The sequence below is a fragment of the Rhea americana genome, unplaced genomic scaffold, assembly GCF_003343005.1.
Source record: "Rhea americana isolate MKP2758 unplaced genomic scaffold, rheAme1 scaffold_416, whole genome shotgun sequence".
NCBI lineage: Eukaryota > Metazoa > Chordata > Aves > Rheiformes > Rheidae > Rhea > Rhea americana.
The window spans coordinates 34,864-59,931 of record NW_028186553.1 but is presented as its reverse complement, the minus strand read 5'-3'; the positions used below and the strand labels follow the sequence as shown (position 1 = coordinate 59,931).

Sequence of the window (25,068 nt, the reverse complement as noted above, 5' to 3'; positions counted from 1 at the left end):
TGGCACCGGCCGGGCGACCCCGGTGTGGCGGCGGGGGAGGGGGGACCAGGCCGGCGTCGCCATCCCCCCCCCCCCGTCGCTATGGAGACGGGCCGCGGGTTGGGGGGTGCCGGGGCCTTCGGGCGGGAGGGAGGCGAGCGGCGGTCGCATCCCGCCCGGCAGCGGCCCCGCGCCGGCCCCCGGCTCTGCCCCGGCTTCCTGCGTGCTGCAGCCGCCGAGGCGGCCCGGCCGCCGCATCTGGAATAGCGTTTGGCTCCCTGCAAGGTCATCCGCGCTGACCTGTGAGGAAACCTCCGCGGCGAGCGCGACTGCAGGAAGCGTACTCTGCCTTTGCTTTTTTTGTGTATTAAACAACTTTTTTTTTTTCTTAGCCAAACGTTAGCAAAAAAAACCCCCCTCAGGTCCTTCTTATACCAGCGGTGCTTGCAGCTTTTGTGCATAAGTTGCTTTTTTTCTTGCCAGTAACTTGTAATAGCTTCTGATAAAATAACGCGTGCCTTAGGTACCAAAGTGATAAGTTCTATGTTAGTGCCATTAATTACGTGGCAGGGCAAATATGCAGGATGTGTTATCATAAATGTCACGTTAACTGTACAAGCTAATCCTGACACTTTAAATAATGCATTAATACCTGTGTGTTTCCATCTGTCTGCCTTTTCACATCATGCAACGTGGCATTTTGTTGACTGTCACTATTTGTCCTGTATGTCACCATGACCTCTGTTGTAACCTAGCTTTTGAAATTCAGATCGTCAAAGCTGATAAATATTTCCCTGTAATTGACTACCAAAGTCATCTGCATAGTGTCAAGCGCTCGTTGTCTCTTGTGGTCAGCTGAGTTTGTGCTGCTCTCCCAGACATTTCAGACTGCATCGTGGCTATGGACCAGGTTTGTCTGTGTAAGCTGAGGACCTCTGTGGCTCCAGAATGGACTTTACCTTTTAAAAAGGAGGGAGAAAAAAAAAAAAAAAAAGCTTGGAGAGTAATTCCAAAATCAGGGATTTGTCTTCTTCATAGCTTTTTCTCTGTTATAGAAGACAGGCCACCTAGACTCCCAGGTGTGAATTATACTTTTAGGGCTTCCAGAGAGGTTTTCAACTATTGATTTGTCATGAATATCACTGCAAAAAAAGCACAGTGCAAATGGAGTCCATAACTGTTAAATAACTTGGGGTTCCCATGAGACCCTGTTGCAGGGGAACACTTCTCAACTCTGTACCACTAATTGATGCTTCTGACCTTCCTGTGGTTCACCACCAAGAACCTTTTATATACGTGATTTAATAGAACAAGCTTCTATTGATAATATAGTTTCCATGAGTGGTTTGTGGTTTGCTTAACTAAGTGAGGAGGGGCAGAGAAGAGGGGTACACATCGCTGAGTTTGATGCCTTACTTTTCCCTTAACAGTGAAGTCCAAAGGCTCCAGGAAGAGTTGTTGAGTCTTATTGGAAGAGCAGCTGATAGCCAGCAGAAGCTTTTATTTTATTTTTATATATATATATGAACAAACTTCCCCCCCTTATAATGTATTAAAACAATATCTTTAATAGTAGAAGCAACACTAATGGCTACTGTGGTACCAAATGTGATGCCAGTATGTTAACTTGTTTGAGGTCAGGTTGTCCGTAATGTAACTTATAATTGCCTCTAAACTTCTAATAGCTGCTTTGTGTGGGCCTTGATTGTGGATCAAATTGTGATGTTTAAACTGATTATAAGAAAACTAGCGTTTTAGCCTGACCTGCTCTTAGAACGGCTGTGAGGTTGACGTGTCTCTTCCCTTGGCCTCCTCTGTGCTGAATCCATTAGCTATCTCTGGTTTGGCAGGTCTTCATCGCTTCTAGTTGTCTGTATTGGGTTATACAGGAGTGCAGTTGCTCACTTCAAGTATCTTGTGTGTGTATATGGAAAAAAATATATATAAAAAAATGTGTGTGTGTGTGTGTGTGTGTGTATATAAATATATATGTTCAGAGTTCCTAAGTAATGTCTCAAATGCCTTGTTTTTCCCCCTTCCCACCACCACCAGCCTCCCCTTCTGAAAAAGTTGATGTGTTTAAGTTGCATCAGAGGAGGTAACTGTATGTATGTGCGGGTGTTTTTTTTTTTTTTTTCCTCCTCCTCCTTTGGATGAGATGGAATCACAAGAAGGTGTTGTTTCCATTGAAATGCTCTTCTACAAGTGTGTTCCAAAGTAGAGCTGCAGGACTGAGGTTTGATAATAAGATTGCTTTTCTTTTTTCTTTTTTTTTGATCATCCTGTTTCCAAAATGATGTGACCTTTTCCCCCCAAGACTGATCTTGACTGTAAGCTCTTTGCCCATAAGCCTTTATGTGAACAAGAATTGAATCACCCTAGTCTACCCTTGAAAGACTAGACACAAAGCAACAGCATAGGGAATTAAGTAACCTAGCATAGGGAAAAACCATCTGGGGGATCTCGGGTATTGTTGCTTGCATTATAAAATCACAAGGGTGTATTAGTAATATTAATAAGTGAAAATGTTATGAGAGGACATAATATGCAGAGAACAGTTATAGGAAGGAAACCCATATCTATGTTGCAAGTTAGTTACGTGCGAACTGCCTACAATAAGTGAAACTCTTCTCCTAACAAGGTTAGTCTGTAAATGTCTGTTAGCAGTTGCACCTTTCTCTGAAGCGTCTGCTGCAGCGATCTCTGAGTGCTATGCAGAGTGTTCGATGAGTGTTCGAGCCAGGTGTTCCGGTAATTATGAAAGCGATTGCTGGCATGGAGGTACCAGCACTCGCTTCATTGTGGGTGGCTTGTACTGTCTGTCTCAAAGTCCTCACCCTTTTTCATTTGTCTTGGCCTGTCTTTTGGCTTGGTTAAACTTTGTGCACAAGTGGTATGAGAACTTGTGCTTGCAAAGCATGCCGTCAGTTCTCTGCAGGCAAGGTAGGATATGTTATTTGCAGTGACGTTTAATTTTCTCATGTAACTCTGATATTTTGATTGCAACATTATCTTAATTCAAATGAAGTTAGACAAGATGCGACAAGTCAGATTTGCAGGGTCTTGCCTCTTTCTAGAATGTTTCTTTTACAGATCAAAAAAACCCAGGTCCTTTGAATATCTTAGTATAAACTAGTACTACTCAGTTATATAATGGATAATTCTTGCTGCACAAGCTATGAGTTGAGAACAGCTGCTATTTTTGCAGATTTTTCTGTATTATGTTAATCTCCTTTTCAGATGTGTATTTTTTTCAGCTAAACTACACTTTAAATCTTTCCTTTTAGACAGACTTATGAGTGGTCAAGAGTCTGATTTCGTTACATGTTTTCCCAAGGAGGCCCCTTCATGACTTACTATGTGCTCTGTGGCATTGCCCTTGTAATATTTCAACAAGAAAGTAAGCTGTAGGAAAAACTGGAGATAATTGTCTTGTCTTTCATCTTTTAGCTTGCTTAGCTTAAGAGAAAGTGACTCCTAACAGATGATTATAGAAGGACACATTTAAAGGCCTCTTTCTGAACTTTGTCAGTTGTGGCAAGTAACTCAGTCTGCTACAAGAGAAGTGGAATTCACAGCTGTGATGCTGGAACTGCAAATAAATGTATGGGCAGAATTGGTCATCCCTGCTAACTGCCTGAACTGGCTAATAAATAAAGCAGTGTGAGGAGGGGTATCTGATGTGCTGCTCTCCTCAGGAGCCTGGACTGAGCTTAGTGCACGTGTAAGAACTCACAGCCTGGATCTCTGAGAATGGAGGTACTGTGCAGTCCCCTCTTAGCACAGATCATGTGCTCTTCCTTTAAAATATGCCTGTTAGTGGATGTGGTCGTGACATTTTCACTTTTTTTTTTTCCCGAATACTGCTGTGGTTTCTAGCTTCTTCAATAGCCAAGCCCTCCCTCCAGGAAAAATTGGCAATGCTCTGGGCTCTTCTGAGTTTGGCTTCTCTACTTGCCTTGCTGCTGCTTCCTTGCCCTGTCTCCTGTCCTGAGCCTCCCAGCCAAGAGGCTGCTGGGGCCTATTCCCTACCCTTCTTGAAGTTAAGTTAGTGAGGCTGGCTGACTTGGACCTGTCTGCTTTATGCTCTTGGTTCTTGCACAGCTTATTTGTTTGGGCTCAGTGGCTTGCTTGTAGTGTGTTTATGCCTCCCCATGGAGGTCCGTGTTATCGTTTGCACGTTGCTGGCTTGGAGGTCAGCATCCTGTTGGAAATAGAAGACCAGGTTCAGCGTCTTCCCCTGTATAGGGAATCCAGTGCCTCTCTTGAGAGCATACCTTAATTGCAGTGCTAGAAGGCAGGCTTCACCCCTTCTCTGAAGCCAAAGCAGTATATAGAGAAGAGCAAATCATGATTTCTAGAGCAGAGCGGGGATGCTTGCCTTCTGAATTCCAGCTGTTCACTAATGAGAGATGCTTGACAACTTCGTCCTGCAAAGGCAGGAGCTGTTAGAGATGCATGGAGCAGGCTTAGATATGTGCTTAGCAATACCTGAGAACTTGAGTCCCTCAGCTTCTCTTACAGAACCTCTGTCTAACTGCTAGCAATTGTGTGCCTGCATCTGAGAGAGGTGCAAACTGCTGCGTGAGTGCCAAGCTCGCTGTGGGCTTGGATCTTGGTGTTTGACTCAACTCCGTACCTCAGGCCTTTAATCCCATTGAGCGGCTTAGGCTGCTTACTCTCACTACCCACAGATAGCTGCTTGTGAATTCTTGATCGCTGGACTGGGGTTTATCTGCTGGGAAGGCGTTTTGAACAGTAATTATGCCCCTTGTGGGGATGGAACCTATTGCAGCTTTCTGATTTTGTGTCTGAACATGTGTTGTGGCATCAGATGGTGCATTTTCAGCCTGATTATTGCGATACAGCTTATGACGCAGCAGGTAGCATAACAACCTTTCAGACAAAGTTGTCTGCATCGTTAGTACCCAACTGGTAATCTGATTAATGCATTTTTTTACTTACTGTGACTTCCTTTGATATATTTTTAATTTCCCCAAGCTTTTCTGCTAGTAAAATGTGCCCATCTGCTAGCAAAGTATACTCTCCTGCAATCACTGTCTTTCTATCCCTTAGTTTCTAGCTTTGAGCTATTAATCTTCGTTGGTTCCTTCTTCTTGCGGGTTTCTTACAGAAATAATATTCTCTACAGAATGTAAACTCTTACTGGTGTTTTCTGGTGGTGGCAGATGGGAGTGCTGCAAACAAAGGTCAAACCAGAGAACAGTCATGGATAGTGTTTTTCAACCTCTTAATTGCAGAAAGAAAAACATTATTTATATAAAAATAATCTGATTTCCCATAAAGGTGGGGACTGTGTAGAGTATGACAAACTTACTTTATTTAAAAAAAAAAAAAAAGAAATAAAACTCTGTACCTGTGAATACAAGTTGGCAGTTGCATGTCAAAGGGTTTCTTTATTCTTCAAGTTGTTTAGCAGGCTGATCTAACTGTTTCAGTGCTAAAAGATTTAAAGGTAAAACAAATTTACTTGAAAGGTGTTTTTTATTTTATTTTTTTAGGGCTTAGTCATTCATCTCGATCTATTTTATTCTCTTAGGTAGCCCAGCACCTTGCCAGAATGCATCATCTATTCTTTCCTTGCTAAGTGTAGTGTTTTGTAAGTTGTACTATGCTCATACTTGCAAATTTATTTTGACAATTTCAAGGATAGTTTGACAATAGACTTCATTTATATTATCTATGGGATCTGTTTTCATCTCACTTCATGTCCTCTGGGTGTGAATATCACTTAAACACAGCACAGCTATGATAACATAAGAGATCAAACAAATATAACCTTTAATCCATCTGAGAATGCCGCTTTTGTGGCGAGCGTGGCACTGATACTTACTCCGATAACTGCAGATATGAATATGACAAAATGACTACACAAATCCACTGGGTATTATATGGGGTTTTTATGTATTCCTTTCACTGCTGCCTACATCATCTTAAGCAAATATTAATGAAGTGGTTGACTCTTCAAATAATAATAATAAAAAAAATTTAATCCCTTGACCTTACAAGCTTTTAGATAACTGGGTAGTTAACTTGCTTTACTGTGTTAGAATCTCTCCTCCCCCTCCTTTTTTTTTCCTAACTTCAGAAATAATTTTAACTGCACTGACCTTCTACTTCTGGTTTCTACATAATAGGACTTAGTTTTATGAAATTTTTCAGGCAGGACTGTACCAGTAGGAGTCAGTTTGCATTGTGTAGGGCAATTTGATTCCACTTTTGGAGGTGCAGGAAGCCATACTTGAGAATGAGTGTGATAACTTAAATGAAGATGGTAAAAGAGAATATTTCTGAGAGACTTTTAAGTGCTGATCTCTCTCTCTCTCTCTCTCTCTCTCTCTCTCTCTCGGGAAGGGAATGTGAGGACAGCTGACATAAGTCCTCATTTTATATTAAAAAAGAGGCTGAGCCTTGATCTCCTAAAATATCAGTTTAAAATAAATAAGCTGGAGCTGCTGTTATTTTCATCTTCAAAATGCATTTCAGCTGAACCTGCTCATCAAATGGCTATTGTCTGGATGTAATCAAACTTGATTAGTACAACTGTGCTGACTTAAATAGCTGTAAATGTACACCTGAGCAGCCTAGAAGCCCTTCATCTTTTCAAATGAGTCTCTGCTTGTGATCTTTTTCTTACTGTAGTACCTAGTAACAGTGTCTGTTTCTGATTTGACTGCTGTATTACTCCTAGAAATTGCATGTATCCTAAGTAGGATATGGTTTCCGCATTTTTATCCAGAGCTTTCTGTGCAGATTTGTGCTGTGGTTGCATGTAGCCAGCACATCCCTGACGCATCAGAATTATTGTGCAAGTGTTGAACAGATAATCTGTGCAGTAGACTGCTTTACCCTGAGAGTATCTGTCAGTGTATGTTTGTCACTGACCCAGTATCTATGATTATTTCCCAGAAAAGTGTCCTAAGTATACTGTGTCCTGAACTAATTTTTGTGGGTTTTTTTCCTTCTTTGTAGGTGAAATATATGTAGGTGAGATTTCCATGTAGCTCTGACCAAGGATGTCAGAAGTTCTAGATGAGTATCTGAAATAATCCGGCTTCCTGTGGGTGAGATTCTTGGGTAGAAAAGAGGGAATTTCTTGGGAAATCTAGCCATATGGTAGCATGAGGGTCAGTAAAATGGGTTCAGGGTCCGTGTGGGGAGGGAAGCACGTGGGCAGGAGAATGTGAAAGTGGAGTGCAGCCAACATGGGATCGTAACCAGCTTAGCTATGCCTGTGTAATAGACAATCTGTTGTGCATGTTTGACATGCATCTTTCACATTCCTAACTAAACACATTCTCATTATATCAAATACAGTTGTTGCTTTCTGTAGTATGAGGGACTTGTTTGGAGCTCATATGACAGATTTAGGGAGTGTCTTGCTAAAGGAAGCCACTTGGAATGTCCGTTAATAAAGGTCTCTACAAGTGCTACAGTAATTCAAAGATTGCTTAGCCCAGGTTATTTTGTATTGATTCTCTTTCTTTTTTCTCTTATAATAGTGAATACAGGATGGAGAAGTTCTGGCTTGTGACCCTGGAACCTTCTGCCAGCTTCATATTCCTTTGATGTACCTATCTGTTGCAAGCAAGCTCTTAAATATCTCTTTTGTTATCCCATAGGTTTATCTGAATCACCATGACTATTCATCAGCTTCTCTTGTGCCTGTCTCTCTCAATGGTTTGTATCTCGAGCAAACCCACCGAGAAAAAGGACAGGGTTCACCATGACCCGCAGCTCAGTGACAAGGTCCATGATGATGCACAGAACTTTGACTATGACCACGATGCTTTCCTTGGTGCAGATGAGGCCAAAACCTTTGATCAGCTGACACCAGAGGAGAGCAAGGAGAGGCTTGGGTAAGGAAAAGACTTGAAACAGAAATCTAGTTACGGATTTAATTCAGTATAGAATTAATTCACTGTTGACTTTAGGGCCTTTTGCAAAGCATTTAAAAGAATTAACTGTCATTCTGGCATTCACCTTTGTTCTTTTGCATTGCAGGTGGCTCTTTTACAGAAATATTCTAAACTCTCAAGTCTTTTAAACTTTGTTTGTAAGACATCAGTAGTTGAAATTTAGTGACCTATGCAAAGGATGGTTATGAAATTATGTAGCATATTTACATCTCTGTCTTCATCAGAAGCAATTGATCTCAGCATGCAAGGTCATCCTGAGTCACTTCAAACTGAGGCACTGCATGCTGAGCATTACTTCTAAGCATCTAATGAGCTCCCCAAAAGTACAAGGTATAAATCAAAATAAGTGTCTTTTGCTTTGCCATACTTAAACTGTGCTAAATGTAGCTTGATGATCTCTAGTTACCATTTGCTGAATACAATCTGACTCTTGCTTCAGGCAAGATGAAAGCCCTGGGACTGCTCGAGTTTTCCTGTTATGTTACTTGTCCCAATTCAGAAGTAGCTGGTTGCTGTGCAGAGCATGTGCAAGGGTCACAAGTTAGAATAGAGTATCTCTTTAAAGTTATCTTTTGTTTCATTATTTTTCCTCCTGTTGCCTCCTTCAGCATCAGAATAGGGTGTTTATAGAATATAGTAAGTATTGGACTTAACAATTTCTGCTTTACAGCACTACAGGGTGTGTCGTTTGTACGTATGGCAGCAGCTGTGATCACAGTTGTTCACATTTGGCTTAGAAAGGCTTAAACCTTACGAGGTCTAGACTGAAAATTTTCTTATCAAAAGAGACTCCTGTGAGGGCCACACTCCCACCCTCCTCCTCAAAGTGCCAGTGTGCCTCCCTGATGAGCTAGCTCCTTAAAGTTAGAATACTCTTATCAATCTATCAGAAGAAATGTATGGAGTACCTAAAATAGCCACGCTGATGTTGGTCCAAATTATCATAGAATCAGTAAGGTTGGAAGGGACCTCGGGAGATCATCTAGTCCAACCTCCCTGCTCAGCAAGGTCACCTACAGCATGTTAGACAGGGTTGCATCCAGGCAGGCCTTGAAGATCTCCACAGAAGGACACTCCACAACCTCTCTGGGCAACCTGTTCCAGTGCTCCATCACTCTCACAGGGAAGAAATTCCCCCTTACGGTCAGGCGGAACTTCCTGTGCTTCAGTTTCTGCCCATTGCCTCTTGTCCTGTCACACAGGGCAACTGGAAAGAGTTTGTCCCCGTCCCGTTGACACCCTCCCTTCAGGTACTTGTACACATTGATCAGATCCCCCCTCAGTCTGCTCTTCCCCAGGCTGAAGAGTCCCAGCTCTTGCAGCCATTCCTGAGAGGGCAGGTGCTCCAACCCTTGGATCATCTTTGTAGTCCTGCGCTGGACTCCCTCCGGTAGCTCCATGTCTCTCTTGGACTGGGGAGCCCAGAACTGGACACAGTACTCGAGATGAGGCCTCCCCAGGGCTGAGGAGAGGGGCAGGATCACCTCCCTYSACCTGCTGGCARCRSTCTTCCYARKGCABCCCRGGAGACCATTGGCCTTCTTGGCCACAAGGGCACATTGCTGGCTCATGGTCAACTTGTCATCCACCAGCACTCCCAGGTCTTTCTCTGCAGAGCTGCTCTCCTGCAGGTCAGCCCCCAGCACAAGCTGGTGCCTAAGGTTATTTTTCCCTAGGTGCAGGACTCTGCCCTTGCCCTTGTTGAACCTCAGGAGGTTCCTCTCCACCCAGCTCTCCAGCCTGTCCAGGTCTCTCTGAATGGCAGCACAGCCCTCGGGTGTATCAGCCACTCCTCCCAGCTCGGGATCATCAGCAAACTTGCTGAGGAGGCACTCTGTCCCCTCGTCCAGGTCTTTGATGAAGTTGAACAGGATGGGACCTAGTACTGAGCCCTGGGGGATGCCACTAGCCACAGGCCTCCAACTAGACTCAGGGCCACTGATGACAACCCTCTGAGCTCTGCCTTTCAGCCAGTTCTCAATCCACCTCACTGTCCATTCATCCAACTCGCACTTCCTGAGCTTCTCTAGGAGGATGTCATGGGAGACAATGCCAAAAGCCTTGCCGAAGTCAAGAAACACAACGTCTACTGCTCTCCCCTCGTCTACCCAGCCAGTCATCAGAGAAAGCTATCAGATTGGTTAAGCAGGATTTCCCCTTGGTGAATGCATGCTGGCTACTCCTGATCTTCTTTTCCTCCATATGTCTGGAGATGACATCCAGAATGAGCTGTTCCATCACCTTACCAGGCATGGAGGTGAGGCTGACTGGTGTGTAGTTGCCTGGGTCCTCCTCCTTGCCCTTCTCGAAGACTGGAGTGACACTGGCTTTCTTCCAGTCCTCAGGCACTGCTCCAGTTCTCCAGGACCTCTCAAAGATGATGAAGAGCAGCCTGGCAACAACATCCACCAGCTTCCTCAGTTCCCAAGGGTGCCTCTCTAATCCTATCCTCCTCAACCAAAGGAAAGTCTTCCCTTCTCCAGACTTTCTCCCTCACGTCCAGGCTCTGGGATTACTGAGGGCTGCCTTTAGCAGTGAACACTGAAGAAAAGAAGGCATTCAGTAATTCTGCCTTCTCTGTATCCCTCGTCACCAGGGCCCCCTCCTTTTAGGCCTTGCATGTTTTTCTATTTTTCCAGACACTAGACCAGTTGCATTAACTTCTGAACTCTCACACATGCTTTCTGCATCCTGCCTGTAGAGTAGCATTCTGATGCATGGAAGGGTTGCCGCTCCAGAGCGGTAAGGATAGACTTCATATATCAGCTAAGTCTTCTACATGTGAATTGAACATCTAGGCTTCATATTTTAGCCAGTGGAGTGATGTTTGTATGGGCAGTGGAGTTTATGTAGTGCATTGACTATTTTGGGTTGTGACACACTGATTTATTCAAATGTAGGTGCTTTGACAGATCCCACAGAGTGGTGTAAACCAAATAGCAGAAGGCTTTGCAAAGTGGGGTGGTGTGAGGCTCAGCTGTGTGCTTTTGCACTGAGCAGACCATTCACACTACCAGCACTGGGTAAGAGAGAGCCTTTCGACTGCCACTGTATTATTTAAGGTAAAGGCTCTGCAAAGACGACATGTCTTTCTGTTCCTTATGTCTGCTATAATTAAGTTTACAGGCCCTAAAGTATACTTTTTCCATGGAGGAAAGTTTTTTCCTGGGAACTTCATAAGCTGGGAAGACTATTTCTGGATCTGTTAGAGCACCGGATCCAGTGGAGTCTCGTACCAGGGCTGATAGGAGATCTTGAGAGAGGTCTGGTGGAGAAGAGAGGTCTGGTGGAGAAGAGACAGTTACATGACAGTTTCAGAGAGGAAGTTTTTGTTCTCCCAAATAGCTGTTTATGTCTCATTTGAATATTGCTCTCAGGCTGGAAGGGGATGGGGAAGCCAACTGCAAGAGTCAGCAGGATTCAAGTGGGCAGGAGGGCGTGCTGGCCTTGTGCTTGGAGGGAGCACTGGGCCGCAGAGGGGCAGCATCGCTGAGGGAGTGAAGTCTGCCACCTGGTTAACTCCCTTGAAGAGCAGTGCTGCTTGGATGTTAAGACAGTAGTTTCTAGGGTCTGCTTGAAATGCTTTTAGAAGAGTTTTACTGTCCTGTGAATGTGAAATTGAGGCAAATTTGCTTGTTGCTCTTGTGAAGGAGACGGTCTAGAGTACAGTCTCTTGATTGGTTCCCCCTGAAGCATGAGTGTGAGCAAGAGAGTTGGCAACTCAAAACTGGCTACTTATGTACAGAAACATGCAAGAGATCCTTCCCTCGGCATTGTTTTTCTAACCTCTAGGCTTTGTCATGGCTTTACACTTTAATTTCATTGTTCTGCTAAGTTATCTACTGGAAAAAGCTGGCTGTGGAAGTTAGGCTAGAGTAAGAGTTTCCACTTGGATGTTTCAATGAGACTGTTCCAAACTGCTCTCTGCCTTGACATAAAATGTTGTTTTTTTTTTCTTTTTTTTTTTTGGCAGAGACAATTACATCACACTTTCCTGAGTCTGAACGGTTTTGATAACTTTGTTATGAATGCATAATTATGTAAATTATTTTTTGAAAGCTCTGTTTTTTCTGTGCTGTTGAAAGAACAAGGTTTTCTATGTGAGACAGGATTTACTCCAAAGCATTCAGTGATCCAGGACTCAGTTTTTGTGAATCTTCTCACTTTGCTGTGTGAGGGTATTCACTGCAGAAAAAAGCTCACATGATGTTAAAGACCTTTCTTACAGTTCCCAGGGCTCTTCTGAATAGCTTGTTGCTCTGTGTATGTTGTTTTTCTTTAAAGGTTGCTGAATTTGGGGAATACTCTGCAAGCTTCCTGACAGTAGTGCTGAGCAAACGGAATCTTGTTGCTTCCTTAGAATGACATGAGTCAAAGCATTAAAGAGTGGGAAACAAAAGCAGTGTGTCAACTACAGCTGCAAACAATCACAAAACATCTGGAGCGTGGTGCCCCCTGCCATCACCCTGCCAACACGCATGCACGCTCGCTAACGCTATTGTGGTACATCACACTGTGCATCGTATGTGACAAAGCTGCATTTTTTTTTTATTATAGCTGTTATGGGTTTCAGGGCTTATGGTCTGGGAAGTCTGCCTGCAGTCATCTGGTTACAGCAGTAAGTTGTTGAACTAGTTGAATGAGAAGGCTGTGCTGCCTGGTTCTGTTCTGCAAGGGCACCTTGCAGCAGGAGTTCCCACAGCAGTGCTGCAGCTTGTGCTAGGCTCCAGGTGGGGATAGTGTTTAACTTTCAGTTAACACTATTAAACAGTGAAGCTATTCTCTAATCAAATATCTGAACTTATTCCCCAAGTACTGCCCTGTGTAGAAACTTGTCCTGGGAAAATCACCCAGGCTTTACCAAAATCACCCTCCTTTACCAGTACAAATTCCAGTACTTTGTTCCAGTGTTATACCAACATGTCTTCATGATAACTGCTAATGAAACATGGTGATGCACGGATGATACAGAGCCCCGAGGAGCAGTTCGTTTATAGCTGCTTCCTACTCATCTGAGAACTAATTTCTCACGTCCTTTGGCTGGAGAGTTTAAAGTGGTTTTTGGGTGGGATCTGCCACTACCCAAACCTTGTCACGTGGCTGCTCTGTTCTGCTGCATCTTTATTTTGCCAATGCTGCAGGTTGTTTGCTGTCTTCCTTTATGTAATTTTTAAGATCGGCAATAATTCATTTTATAATGACTTAAGCATCTGGAAAAAAAAAAAAAAAGCTTGGAGGCCCCTTTATGATGAAGGTTGTGGGGGGTGAATGCTCACCTCTCGTGGAAAGCACAATGAATGAAAAGCCATGTTCTTCAGAGGCAAAACTGTAGTTTAAACCAGGCACGTTTTTACTGATTTCCTGGTGCTAAGCCCTCAACGTTGAGGCTAGCCTGCTGTTGCACAGTTCTTTGCAAACGCTGCGGTAGCCCTCAGCCTGTACTGTGGCTTGCAGCAGCGTGCTGCTTTTGGCTGCAAGAAGTTAAAACGGAGACTGCCCGGGAGGGACGAGCCAGATGAGGCAGCTGAGTGCTGCTGCCTGTGGTGGCACTGGTTGGGCCGTGGGCCACTGTCCCCACGGGCTCTCCTCCTCAGAGGTGCGTAGCTGGATAGATACGAGTGCCACGAAGAACGGCTGCTGCTTCAGATGAATGCAGAGGTTCAGCCTCTTCGTGTCACTCGCAGAAGTGTCAGTACTGAATATGAAGTGTTTGAGACGACTTGTTACATTTTCAGATAGCAGTGCTAATATCGTGTTAGGAGACACCACAAATGAGACTGTTGTCCCACAGGTTTGAAAGAAGAGAAAGAGCGCAATGGATTTTGCTTGTCAGATGTGACAAATGTTGCATGCTCTTATGTGTAGTGTTACTGTCATACTCTCGAATGGAAATGCAATATGTAAAAGATGAATTGCTTCTCTGAAACAGCTAGTATTAAAATGCAACTGTAAAATGAGTTGGGCCTTTGAAATGCCTTACATAGTGTGGAGACTGCCATCTGCCACAGGTAAAGTAAGATGTCAAGCTACAGGACTCTTCTACAAGTAAAGAAAATGCTTATACCAGTCTTATCCCAGCTATCTTTTTTTCCTTTCTCGTGAGCATCCTTGGCACGCTTTTTGAAAACAAATCAATTCTGAAACAACAAAAACGGGAAACTAAATGCAGGGTGATTACAGTGTCTGGACTATTTGACTAGGCTTCGATTTGGTGTTTTGCTTTGCATTGGTGTTCTGTTTCAATCTGGGAATAATAGTCCCATGATTCTCTTAAAAAGTGTCTTGAGAGGAAAGTTCTTCAAATGACTAGATTTGAATTTAGGATTGCTGAATATAATAGAACCAGTTTCGGACTAAATGTTTCTACTAAAAGAAGAAAACTGGTTGACAAGACAAAATTCTTTGGAAGCACAACAAACTGTCATCCCTGCTTTTAATTACCTGGTGTTGTTGGGAGAATACCTGGTGGAGAATGGAAGTTTATAGCATTGAACTCAAAATGCTCTTTTGGTGCATAAACTTCATTTTACAAACAGACTCTGAGTGCTACTGGAATTAAGATGCTAGGAAAATTTACAGATTATTTTGGGAATGGTCAGGAGAGTTTTGAGACTGTCAGACCATTCTAGCTTAACTTGCCATAACTGAGCACCTAATGCAAAGACTTATGAATGGCAAGCACTTGCATAGCACACTCTCACTTCAATGCACTGCGCAGCACTAATCTACAAATTGCATACAGGAGACTTGCTTACATCTGCGAACATATCTCTGCATTCCTTCAAGTGGCTTTTCTTCACAGCTGCTGCTAAAAATAAAGAAGGCATGCAGCCTCACATCATGCTTTATAAACCATGCATCTCTAATTTCTTGCTTTGTAAATTGATGGGCATCATGCTTGGGTGTTTTGATCTGACATCAATGTGGGGTAGCTTTTCATCATTCTGTGCTAGTAGGTTCCTCGCTGCATTGCTTAGGCACGTAAGCAAGCTACAGCTGTATATCTTGGTCTTTGTATTTCTTCATCGGGGCAGTCTTTCTGTTTTTACTGTAAGTACGTTTGTGTTTCACTCCCTTCGTGCTGTTGTGGTGGGAAGACATGCAACTGCATATTTTTCTAGAGCTAACAACAGCAACGAGATGCTTTATCATAAGACATGCTTCCTGAAGAATACAAAACCTGAAAGGCCTAAGAGTGAGCAAGTCGGTGTTTCGGCAGCTTCTGACTCAACTATATGTTGCTTTTGAACTGCTTTGCAGAAAAGAAACATTGGTCGCTGTGTCCAAAACAGTGACCAATAGGCACACAGACTGTCGAGTTGAAAGTAGCTTGCTGAATGTGATACAGTAGTGCCGGAACCTGATAATAAGCAAGCTGATTCTTCCACTCTTGCATAAAGAGTATGCCACCAGTTCAAATGCTCTGCTTTGCTGAGTAGAAATAGAGCCTTATTTCCCTTAACCTTTGCTGGATTTTTCTGCATTTTCTACAGAAAGATTGTAAGTAAAATAGATGAAGACAAAGACGGGTTTGTAACTGTGGAAGAGCTCAAAGACTGGATTAAATTTGCACAAAAGCGCTGGATATACGAGGATGTAGAGCGCCAGTGGAAAGGGCACGACCTCAATGAGGACGGCCTCATTTCCTGGGAAGAGTATAAAAATGCCACCTACGGCTACATTTTAGGTAGGTCTCTACTCTTGGGATAAAAGCTTTGCAGAGCTGGCACTTGAAACTTGCTGTTTTGTTTTGTAGAATGATTGTAGATAAGATAGACACGGATAAGGATGGGTTTGTGACGGAGGGGGAGCTGAAAGCCTGGATTAAGAAGGCCCAGAAGAAGTACGTGTATGACAGTGTTGAACGCCAGTGGCAGGAGTTTGACATGAATCAAGATGGATTTATCTCCTGGGATGAGTACAGAAACGTGACATATGGCACTTACCTCGGTAAGGGGCAAGTTGTCAAATCTGGTGGTGGGCTTTAATCAATAAAGCAGAAGTGTGAGTAAGAGCTCTCAACTTGTCCCGAAAGTCTTAGCCTGAAAAATCTGCTCCAATCGCCTTCTTTTTGGTATGTTAGCTTGGTTTTGGTGCCTAGTACGCTCTGCACCTCCATTGACTTCTCTCCTCCTCCTCTTCCCCAACTATATGCTCCTCTGCTACACAAGTGGAATTTAACTTTTGTTGGCATTAATGAAGGACAATCTAAAGAAAAATAATGTAACCATGTAGAAAAACTAAAGGTGAAGTTTGTGATGAACACACCATTTTGTAACTCTGCTTTATTGATGCATTTAATTGTGAAATTCAGCTCAAAATTCAATCCAAGCACTAATTTATTGGTTTAATTAAAATCGTATGGGGTAACTTTTTTTCCGTCTTCTAGCTTTTGAATCTCAAGCTATGGGTGGCATTTAGTATCTGCAAAAACACACACACCAACCCATGGCTATAGAAACCAGTTGTTTCTGGGTATCTGCAGTCTTCCTGCATCTGCAAAGATTCCTAGCAAAGAGAATCTTTCCTTAATCATTTTCTGAAGCTCTGCCTGAGTGAGCATGTGTACACCTCCGTTTCTCCACTTGTCCTGCCTCTAGCTTTAGACCACAGAGCTTATATGTTTTGGCAAAGAGACAAAAGCCTGAAGCCCTGGAGAGAGGGGTGCTGGTAGGACCTGCCGGTTACCACCACTCTTCTGGAGCCTCTGAGAACTTAAACACCATGAGGAGTTAGGTAGGAAGAAGCTCTTCTGGGGTTAAGATATTGGAAAATACCAGTTCCTCTGCCAGTTGTTCCTGTGTCCTGGAATGCATACATATATGGTATGATGAGCTACATCTTGAAAGCATGAAATAAAGTTTAATTTACCGAATACTTCCAAAGATAGTAAAATGCTCTGCAGAATGTATGGAGCATGTTGCCTCTATTTTCTGGCTAATCCATCTTCCCTCAGGCTATTTCTACAGCTTCTTTTGAAACGGTTAAAGCTCCAAAGTTTGCTGTACTGGTGGCAGGATAAAGCTAGCCACCTTGTGACTTTATTACAGCTAGAAACAAGTCTTATACTATGTAAGTGAAAAATGGAAAGCTAATATTTATTGAGAGCCAAAGAACTATCCTTGGAAAAATCTGATATCTGTATTTTAAAATTCAGGATTAAAGAGGGGAGAAGAGGTCGTGCTAAAGGCTTTTATGACAGTTTTTGAAGTCTGTATGTCTAGATTTATGACCTGCAGGTGTAGGACATTAAAAAAAATAATAAGAAGAAGATGAGAAAAGTGTAACACACTCAAAACATTTCTAAAGCCTAATTTCTAACAGACTAGAGTGCCTGGACCCTGTGACGGATGACATGCTGTAAAGATCTCATCGACATGAGCTTGGGACTGGCGCTTGACTCAGTGTGCCCTTGGCAGATACTGATAAAACCTATTACAGTGCAGTGCACTGCTGTATGTTACTTCTACGTAGTTTTGTTCTTACTAAATACTTAAAGTATCACGTTTACCCTGGTCTTCCTCGCAGCTATCCTGCTGGACTCTACCTGGCAGAGCCATATATATGTGTAATGACTTGGCTTCCTACTTGTGTTTAAACAGGAATTACTTTTCCACAGTACGTTTCTGCTGAAATATTCTTGTCTCTTACAAGAGACTCTTGCCTCCCCTCCCTTCTCTCTTCTCCCCTCTTCCTGGCACAAACAACACTGGAAATGCTCCTCAAGAGTTTGATGCGCAGCCAAGAAACATGCAGATCCCTTAATCTAGTTAAGAACATCCATCTTTTGTAGTGTGGGAGCAGAGAGACCGTGCTCTCTAGCTGTGGCTCTCTGGTTTATTGGCTGGCTTCATTATTTAGTATTTAAAAAATGCTTGCCTTTTGTCATCAAAAAGAAATGCTGTTTTTAAACTCCAGCCCTGTATTAGTACTCAACTGTACCGAGTGCTGTCACACAGTGCTTCGTATTTCAGTGTGCATGGGCTCAACGCTGTTGCTAAAGCCTGTTTCTGTGGATCACAACTCCACAGAGCACGGTGCACTGTATTAAGTGATAGATATCTAGGGCTTATTCTGGAAGTAAGTCTCTTTAAAATCTTCTTAAAATAAGAATATAATACTATAGTTTGGTTCTTCTGTACCATCAGATTCACTTCTCACTGATTTGCCCTCAAACCAGAACCCCAAAATCACGCTGTTTATATCTTCCTCAGGAGACAGGAATATTAAATCATCAAGGCTTACGGCTTTGCTTTCTCATGTCTGCCCTTTCCTTTATCCATGTGGATTGCTGAATTATTTCACTGAATAAAACTTATCAAAGATGTCTTTTGTGTAAGCAAGGCCAGTGACCGTAAAAATGCAAATACTTTAGAGTCTATAATCAAAAACCTTTTGGGGGAAGAGGAGCAAACCTTTTTCATGCAGCCCAGCAGTGAATGTTTTGCCAACGTACAGATTGGCTTGTTAAAACTCTTGCGTCCTCCCTGTTAAATAATAGTTAACTTGTTTAACTATAGTAACAGTTAAATTAAACATAATGAATAGTTAAGTATAGTTAATTGCTTAAAAATTCTCTGCTATTTGCCACCTTTTTACTTTCATTAAACTGAATAAAGCTATTTAGCTTTATGTGTAACAGCCAACTTGAAGCTATATTAAAAGGACCTGCTTTTAATTTGTGTGATGTACTACTTTACCTGTGGTTCATACCCCAACATCACCTTTATTTTGTAATACAGCCTAATTTGAAAGGGACTTCTATCCACTGCTGTTAGAGTTAGGGGATACTTGGCTTTTCAAGGTAAAAGTTCAGTAATAACATAGGAAATTATAGGATTAATTTTGCCTTAGAAGTGCATTAAAATCTTTTTACTGTCTTGTATTTGACAGTTGGCCAGCATCACGGCTTGTATATAGCTGCTTAATCCTGTGCCTTTTGTCCTGGGCGTAAACAGAGACGGGAGAGAGCCTTTATTTAGACAGGGCTGACAATTACAGGCTGAAATTAAGTAATAATTTAGATGCATTGTCCTTTGTCAGTGTTTTCGCTTAAAGTGTAGGATGACAAACAGCAAACTTTAGTATACTAAAGTTTATCTATAATTATTGGTGTGGTTAAATCTAGTTGCCACATGCTCTCAGTTACTCTAGCTATGGAGGCACAGCAGTGTCTAGGCACTCGGCGATGTTTCACTTGCTTTGAAAATGCCCCTTTGGTGGAGGAGCAATATCCTGTTACACATTCTCATCCAGAAATAGCCTGGACCTAGCCCTTTGCTTCTCCTGTCTCTAGCGCAGAGGAGGTAGAGCCACCAAAGCCACGCCAGGCCAAAAAAACAATGTTCCATTTCGCGCAGAGGAATCTGCCCAGTGAGGCTGGGAATGCTTCGTGCCCGTGCTAATCTCTTAAAGCTCTGAAGCCAGTTGCAGCTCCTCCTCCTCGCAGGGTAGATGCAGCCTTTAGATTCCTAGTGAGAAATTGCAGGCCGTGGCTATCTAAAGCTGGCGTTGTCTTGACAAAGCGTTGTGAATTTTGATTACTTAGGGGTTTTTTTGGTTTTGGTTTGTTTTGGTTTTTTTGGGTCGGCTGTGAGCAAAAGGACGGTGAGCGGAGGGTGGCTGTCCCTGAATGAGCTGACCAGAACGGCTGTCTTGTCTGTTATGCCCAGATGACCCAGACCCCGATGATGGGTTTAACTATAAACAGATGATGGTGCGGGATGAGCGGCGCTTCAAAATGGCTGACAAGGATGGAGACCTGACTGCTACCAAGGAGGAGTTCACTGCCTTCCTGCACCCAGAAGAGTATGATTACATGAAAGATATAGTAGTACAGGTGGGTGAGTTGCACTTGGGAAGCTGTGAAAGAAAAGTGCCCCCACATAAGCTAATCCTTCTTGCAAATAGAATTTCAACAGAATAGATGGGTGGACAGGACCGAAAGTTGGGGGCTTGTGTCTCCTTGGTCTCCCTGAAGGTTCCCCTAAGGCTGCCTCCGGTGCTTTGCTGTCAGCACCTTTGGAATAGGTGATGCAGAGAGACTGTGATTTCTCCGTTGCAGGAGGCCCCAGGCAGACCAGACAGATAACAGCAACCAGTGTGGGTGGAGGTGATCTGCCATGGAACTGGCGGGCTGGATGAGATGGCTCCCTCTGACCGTGGCCTTTTTTTAAAAAAAATAAATAAAAACCTTCCTCCTGAGGCTGATGCAGTGCTGTATCTGTTCTGCCAGCCAGTAAACTGGCAGCAAGGGCTGGTGCAGAGGGGCTCTCTATGCTCTCTGAGGATGGAGTACCTTGCTCTGAGCCCGACTAACTGAGACCTTGTTGTTAAAGGAAACCATGGAGGACATTGACAAGAACGGGGACGGCTTCATTGATCTGGAGGAATACATAGGTGAGTGACTCGTCCCTTGGCTTTGATGCTCTCTGTTTCGCTTTCTCCCCTTTTTCTGTACGCTAACACAAAGCAGTCTCCCGTTGTGCACGGCTGTGCTGCATAGGAGCCGTAGGCATGTTTGCTTTCCTGCCCTCCCCCTCCTGGAATTTCATTATCTCTCTCTACTTCCTAACTTTAGACCCGCACTGCTCCTCAGTCCTTGCTGCTGACTTCGGAGTTAAATCCATAAGCAGTGACAGACACTGTTTGTTCAGGATGACTGGTCAGAATACCAGTGTGGTTCCAGACCCCTAGACAGAAGGGAACATCTGTTCTAAATCTACGGTGTCTGCTCTTTAACGTGATGGGGTCTGCCAATTGTGGAATATCCCTGCCTCTTCTCTTGGCAGCAGCGGGACATAGAACAGCTGCCCTTTTAACACTCATTATCTGAAATGGAAAGCTTTGGCGTTGGATAAGGATGGTGATAACTGTATCTGACTCCAAAATATGTTGATACAAACCCTGCATGTTTCTCTAAACTTATTTGAAGGAATGCTTAAGATTTTGGGGACAAACGTGCTGAAGTAGAGAGAGTCATTTGATCCTTAAATCTGAGATGGAAGGGTACAGCCTCTGCTGCCTTGGCTGTTTTTGTTGTTGCACCCTTTAAAGCGACAGCCTGTGCTCTGATCTCAGGGCTTAACCAGTGATACCTCTGAGATCTGCCCTCCTGCCAGCTTGTGCACTCATCTCCCTGGTCCAAGCTGTCTTGCTTCCCTTTTGCTGTACTCGTGTGAGACTGTGCTGGTGTTGAGATCTGCACACTGTGTGTCTCCCAGGTGACATGTACAGCCACGACGGAGACACCGATGAGCCCGAGTGGGTGAAGACGGAGAGGGAGCAGTTTGTGGAGTTCCGAGATAAGAACCGCGATGGCAAAATGGACAAAGAGGAGACAAAAGATTGGATCCTCCCCTCAGACTACGATCATGCTGAGGCTGAAGCACGGCACCTTGTCTATGAGTCGGACCAGAACAAGGTGGGATGGCACCTCCTCCTCTCTGGGCTTCTGTGCTTAGGTGCTAAATGTCTTCCAAGAGTCTCTCGGACCGTAATAATCTGAGTAACTCTTCCAAGAGTCTCTTGGATCTGCTGCTGCAGTTCTCTGATCTGTCTGTGAGAGCTGGGCCTGTGTCTCTAAACTTCACAGCTCTGAAGCCTTCCTTTCCCAAAGATAAGGCTAATACCCTTTGAAAAGACTTGGCAAACACTGTCACTCGGTTATCCAATTAGAGTTCCCTCGCCGCTCCCCCCCCACCGGCCTGGGAGCGCGCTAGCCGTGCCGCTGGCCGGGTGCTTCAGTGCTGGGTATCTGAGGAGTGTTTGGGGGTCCTGGGCAGCTTTCTCCTCCTCCGAGCGCTTGGGGTGAAGAAGCAGCTGTTCCCATCGCTGCTGCTCTGGAGCCGTCGGGCGGGTTTCCTTGGGCAGGGTCGGAGCTGCGTGAGGCTGAGCTTGTGCATCTGCTCTGTTCTAGGACGGCAAACTCACCAAAGAGGAGATCGTGGACAAGTACGACTTATTTGTGGGGAGTCAGGCCACAGACTTCGGGGAGGCCTTGGTGCGACATGATGAATTTTAAGACCTGTACAGAGAAACCTGTTTCTTAAATAATTTATTTTTTACAGTTTCTGGATTATCATGAGAAACATTTTCGCTACTGAGACTGTTATTTCAGGCTATGAGGTGAAAAAAAATCTATCCCGTCCTTTTTTCCTTTTTCCCAAAGGGATGGGGACTCGGTGTTCTGAAAACCAACTCTCATTATGACACTTTGTGGTTTTTAGATTTACACTTTGTTTTATGGTCTAACAAGTTCTGTTTATTTTTGTATTTGTTTTGGTTCCATGTGAAGTGAAGTATTCTGAAAAATTAGCGGTAGAGCAACCTAACCCTTGCCCTACCTCCCTCTCTCCCCTTTATTTTTTTCATGTACTTAGCTACACAGTCTTTTAAAAAAAAAGCAGAAAAAGAAATGAAAAAAGGTGAAAAAAAAAAGCCAGAGAACAATAAGGCCAATGAAAACAAAGACAAGTAACACTTGTTTTAGACTGGGATATGCAAATCCAATCGAGCAGGGCTGTAGCGCCAGCTTGCAGGAAGACGGTCCATCTGTCTTGCACAGATGCACGCTTTGCCTCTCGCCTTCTGCTGCCAAGAGAAGGGCAGGTTGGGATCGATTCTCTCTGGGCCGTAGGGAGGAATTTGGGGGTAGCCCCCGGCTGTAAGCGGTCGATTTGCCGGCCCTGTTCTGGCACCTCCGGAAAGAACGGGATTTGCAAACCCGATCTGAAGCTACCGCGGTGGCGTGGCAGCAGCGAGGCAGAGCGGTGCTGCTCTTCTCCCTGGCATTCCTTCAGGGGCCTCCGCGGCCGTAGCTGAAACGGCTTCAGCTCCTAGTAAGGCAAGTGTGACCAGGCACTTTTTAACTAGAAATCCTTGCGGGGGGAGGAAGGGGGAAGATGTTTCACACACGCTGCTATAATGCCCCAATCTGGAATGCTTTGTTTAGTCCCTGGCTCTGTGCAAAGGCAAATAGATTTGTAAGAGTGTAATGCAAAATTAATTTGTTAATCAAACCCACGCAGCTGTAGTAAACTGACGTGATGTCACCCCGTGCGTTATATGGAAATCCCCCAGGACAAGGGAGTGATTTTAACTTCGTCCCTTGCCTCGAATGACGATGTAGATCCTGCGGATGCCTGCAGCTCGCCCTGCTCCGTGGGATTAGGGGGGAGCGGTGGGATGGGCTCCCTTTCCTGGTTAAATGACATAGACGTCTGCAAATTAGGTGTCATTTGAAGTGCCTTTGTCCACCAGAAACAGCGCTAAGCAGGAATCTGAAACGTAAGGGAAGCCGACTAGGAAGCGAGGCTCTGCAGAACGGGGGGAAACGCTCCCCGACCCGGGAGTTTAGCTGTGGGCACCTCTGCCCCTGCGCAGGGGCTGAGCAGGGCTTGTTTAACACGTGGCATTAAGCAGCGTTCTGATCTTCACGGGGGTGGTTTTCTTTTTTCCTTTTTCCTTTTTTTTTGGGGGGGGGGGGGGGAGTTTAGCCAACTGTTCCCCGCTTCTGCCGGGGCCCTTTTCCTTTTTTAACCTCCGCGGGCAGAGCGCTTGCTCGGCTGCCGTACCCCGAGGTTTGCTGCGCTGCCGCTGTTTGCTGGGAGAGCGGTGCCGGGGGCGAGGTGACTCGGGTCCCGCCTGCCGCGCTGCGCCCCGCGAGGGCGGGAGGCTGCTGGCTGATCCAAAGCAATTGCTGTTTTGTGAACGTGGATCTCTCTTCTCTGCAATGTCCTGTAAACACTAACGTCGGCCTTCTCTGGCCCCTTCCCTGGAATAAACGTGGACTCTCTGTTTTAAATTGGTCTGTTTCAAGGATTAAAAGCTTGAACTATTAAGTATATATACTCCTATTATTTCATGTAACTTTCTTAAAGTAACACTTTTGATATAACTTGAGACAACGAATCAAATAATCATAAGCATTGTATATGAGATTTGTACGGTATACGTGCCTTTAGTGTTCACCCCTGAGACGTGGATGTTTTATCACTCTTGGATGTGCTTTGTGGTTTTAATATAAAGCCAGGAAGAATCATGCTCTAATAAACGAGACTTGCACATAGCAAAGGCATCCGGAGGGCCCGGAGCCAGGCGCTGCCGGAGGGCTCGGGGGCTTCGAGCCTCCCGGTGGAAACTAGATCCGTTTCTTCCTGGTCTCTGCCTGTCCCGTCGCAAAACCCCCCGCGTGTCCTGACCTGGGCGACTTTCTCTGCTTAAAAGGCTTTAAGACTCTCGAAACGGCGAGTGCCGCGTTCTCCGCGGGGAAAGCGCGCGCGGCTCGGCGGCGTTACGGACCGTTCAGGCGCTAAATCTGTTTTACCGGTGAGCTAGCCGGTACCGCGCGGTGGCCCGAGGGGTTTGTCCGCGCGCGGCAGTGTGTTTCCATTTGTACTGTACCCTGTTGAGGCGAATGCGAAGCTGGGGGAAAGCAGATTGCACAGCCCGAGGTGTTTATTCCTTGAATACTAGGCCTGTAGGGATTTTTTTTTTTTTTTTTTTTTTTTTTGGTTGAGTGTAAACAGAGTTTTATAACCATGTAAGACATGCAGGTTTAAAAAAAAAATCTGTCTTTCAATAAAACTGTTTACATCCACTCTGGCGTGAAGCGTGTGGTGTTACCGCTCGGCGGTTCGTGAGCGGTGTCGGGCCGGGGGCGGCTCTGCCTCCGCCGGTGCCTTTCCAGGCGGGAGCAGCGCCACGCGGCTCCCCGTGCCGCCGGCTCTGCCCCGTCGCCCGCTCGCCCCTCGGCCCCGGGTGCTTGTTTTAGCCCCCGAGCGAAGTGCTGAGACCCCGGGCCCCCGGCCGCCCCCGAGCGCGCACCCGCTCCACGCAGGAGTATCTTAATTTGGAAGCGTTTGGAAATCCTCGGCTTGCGCGGCGTGATGCGGTGCGGCACCGCGGACAGCGGGGCCCCTGCCTGGGCCCTGCACCATCCCCGTCCCGTGCGTGGGGCTCAGCACTGCACCAGCTCCCTCGTTGGGGGCTCAGCGCCACCCCAGCCCCATGGATGAGGGCTTAGCGCCACCCCAGCCCCATGGATGGGGGCTGAACACTGCCCCAGCCCCATGGATGGGGGCTCGGCACTGCCCCAGCCCCATGGATGGGGGCTCAGCGCCACCCCAGCCCCATGGATGGGGACTGA

At 44.9% G+C, this 25,068-nt stretch overlaps 1 protein-coding gene across 2 annotated transcripts; it reads left to right on the top strand.

The window, feature by feature from the left end:
- Window positions 1-7,602: 7,602 nt before the first annotated feature.
- Window positions 7,603-24,520, top strand: CALU (calumenin). Of its 2 annotated transcripts, none has more exons than XM_085314926.1 (6): window positions 7,603-7,859; window positions 15,676-15,869; window positions 19,592-19,758; window positions 20,258-20,318; window positions 21,143-21,342; window positions 21,838-24,520. In XM_085314926.1, exons 1-6 carry the CDS (start codon window positions 7,639-7,641, stop codon window positions 21,940-21,942), a joined length of 948 nt encoding a protein of 315 aa, XP_085171052.1. In that variant the 5' UTR covers window positions 7,603-7,638; the 3' UTR covers window positions 21,943-24,520. The 2 variants fall into 2 exon arrangements, with proteins under 2 accessions (XP_085171052.1, XP_085171051.1); XM_085314925.1 differs by lacking the exon at window positions 15,676-15,869 and adding an exon at window positions 15,413-15,606 and having other exon boundaries at window positions 7,604-7,859.
- Window positions 24,521-25,068: the final 548 nt, after the last annotated feature.

What these genes read in the sequence shown, in the direction of transcription:
- CALU (XM_085314926.1), top strand. Translation starts at nt 7,639, where the DNA reads ATGACTATTCATCAGCTTCTCTTGTGCCTGTCTCTCTCAATGGTTTGT. An exon ending in GAGAGCAAGGAGAGGCTTGG is followed by an intron (nt 7,860 to 15,675) that starts GTAAGGAAAAGA and finishes TTTGTTTTGTAG; the next exon opens with AATGATTGTAGATAAGATAG. An exon ending in ATGAGTCGGACCAGAACAAG is followed by an intron (nt 21,343 to 21,837) that starts GTGGGATGGCAC and finishes GCTCTGTTCTAG; the next exon opens with GACGGCAAACTCACCAAAGA.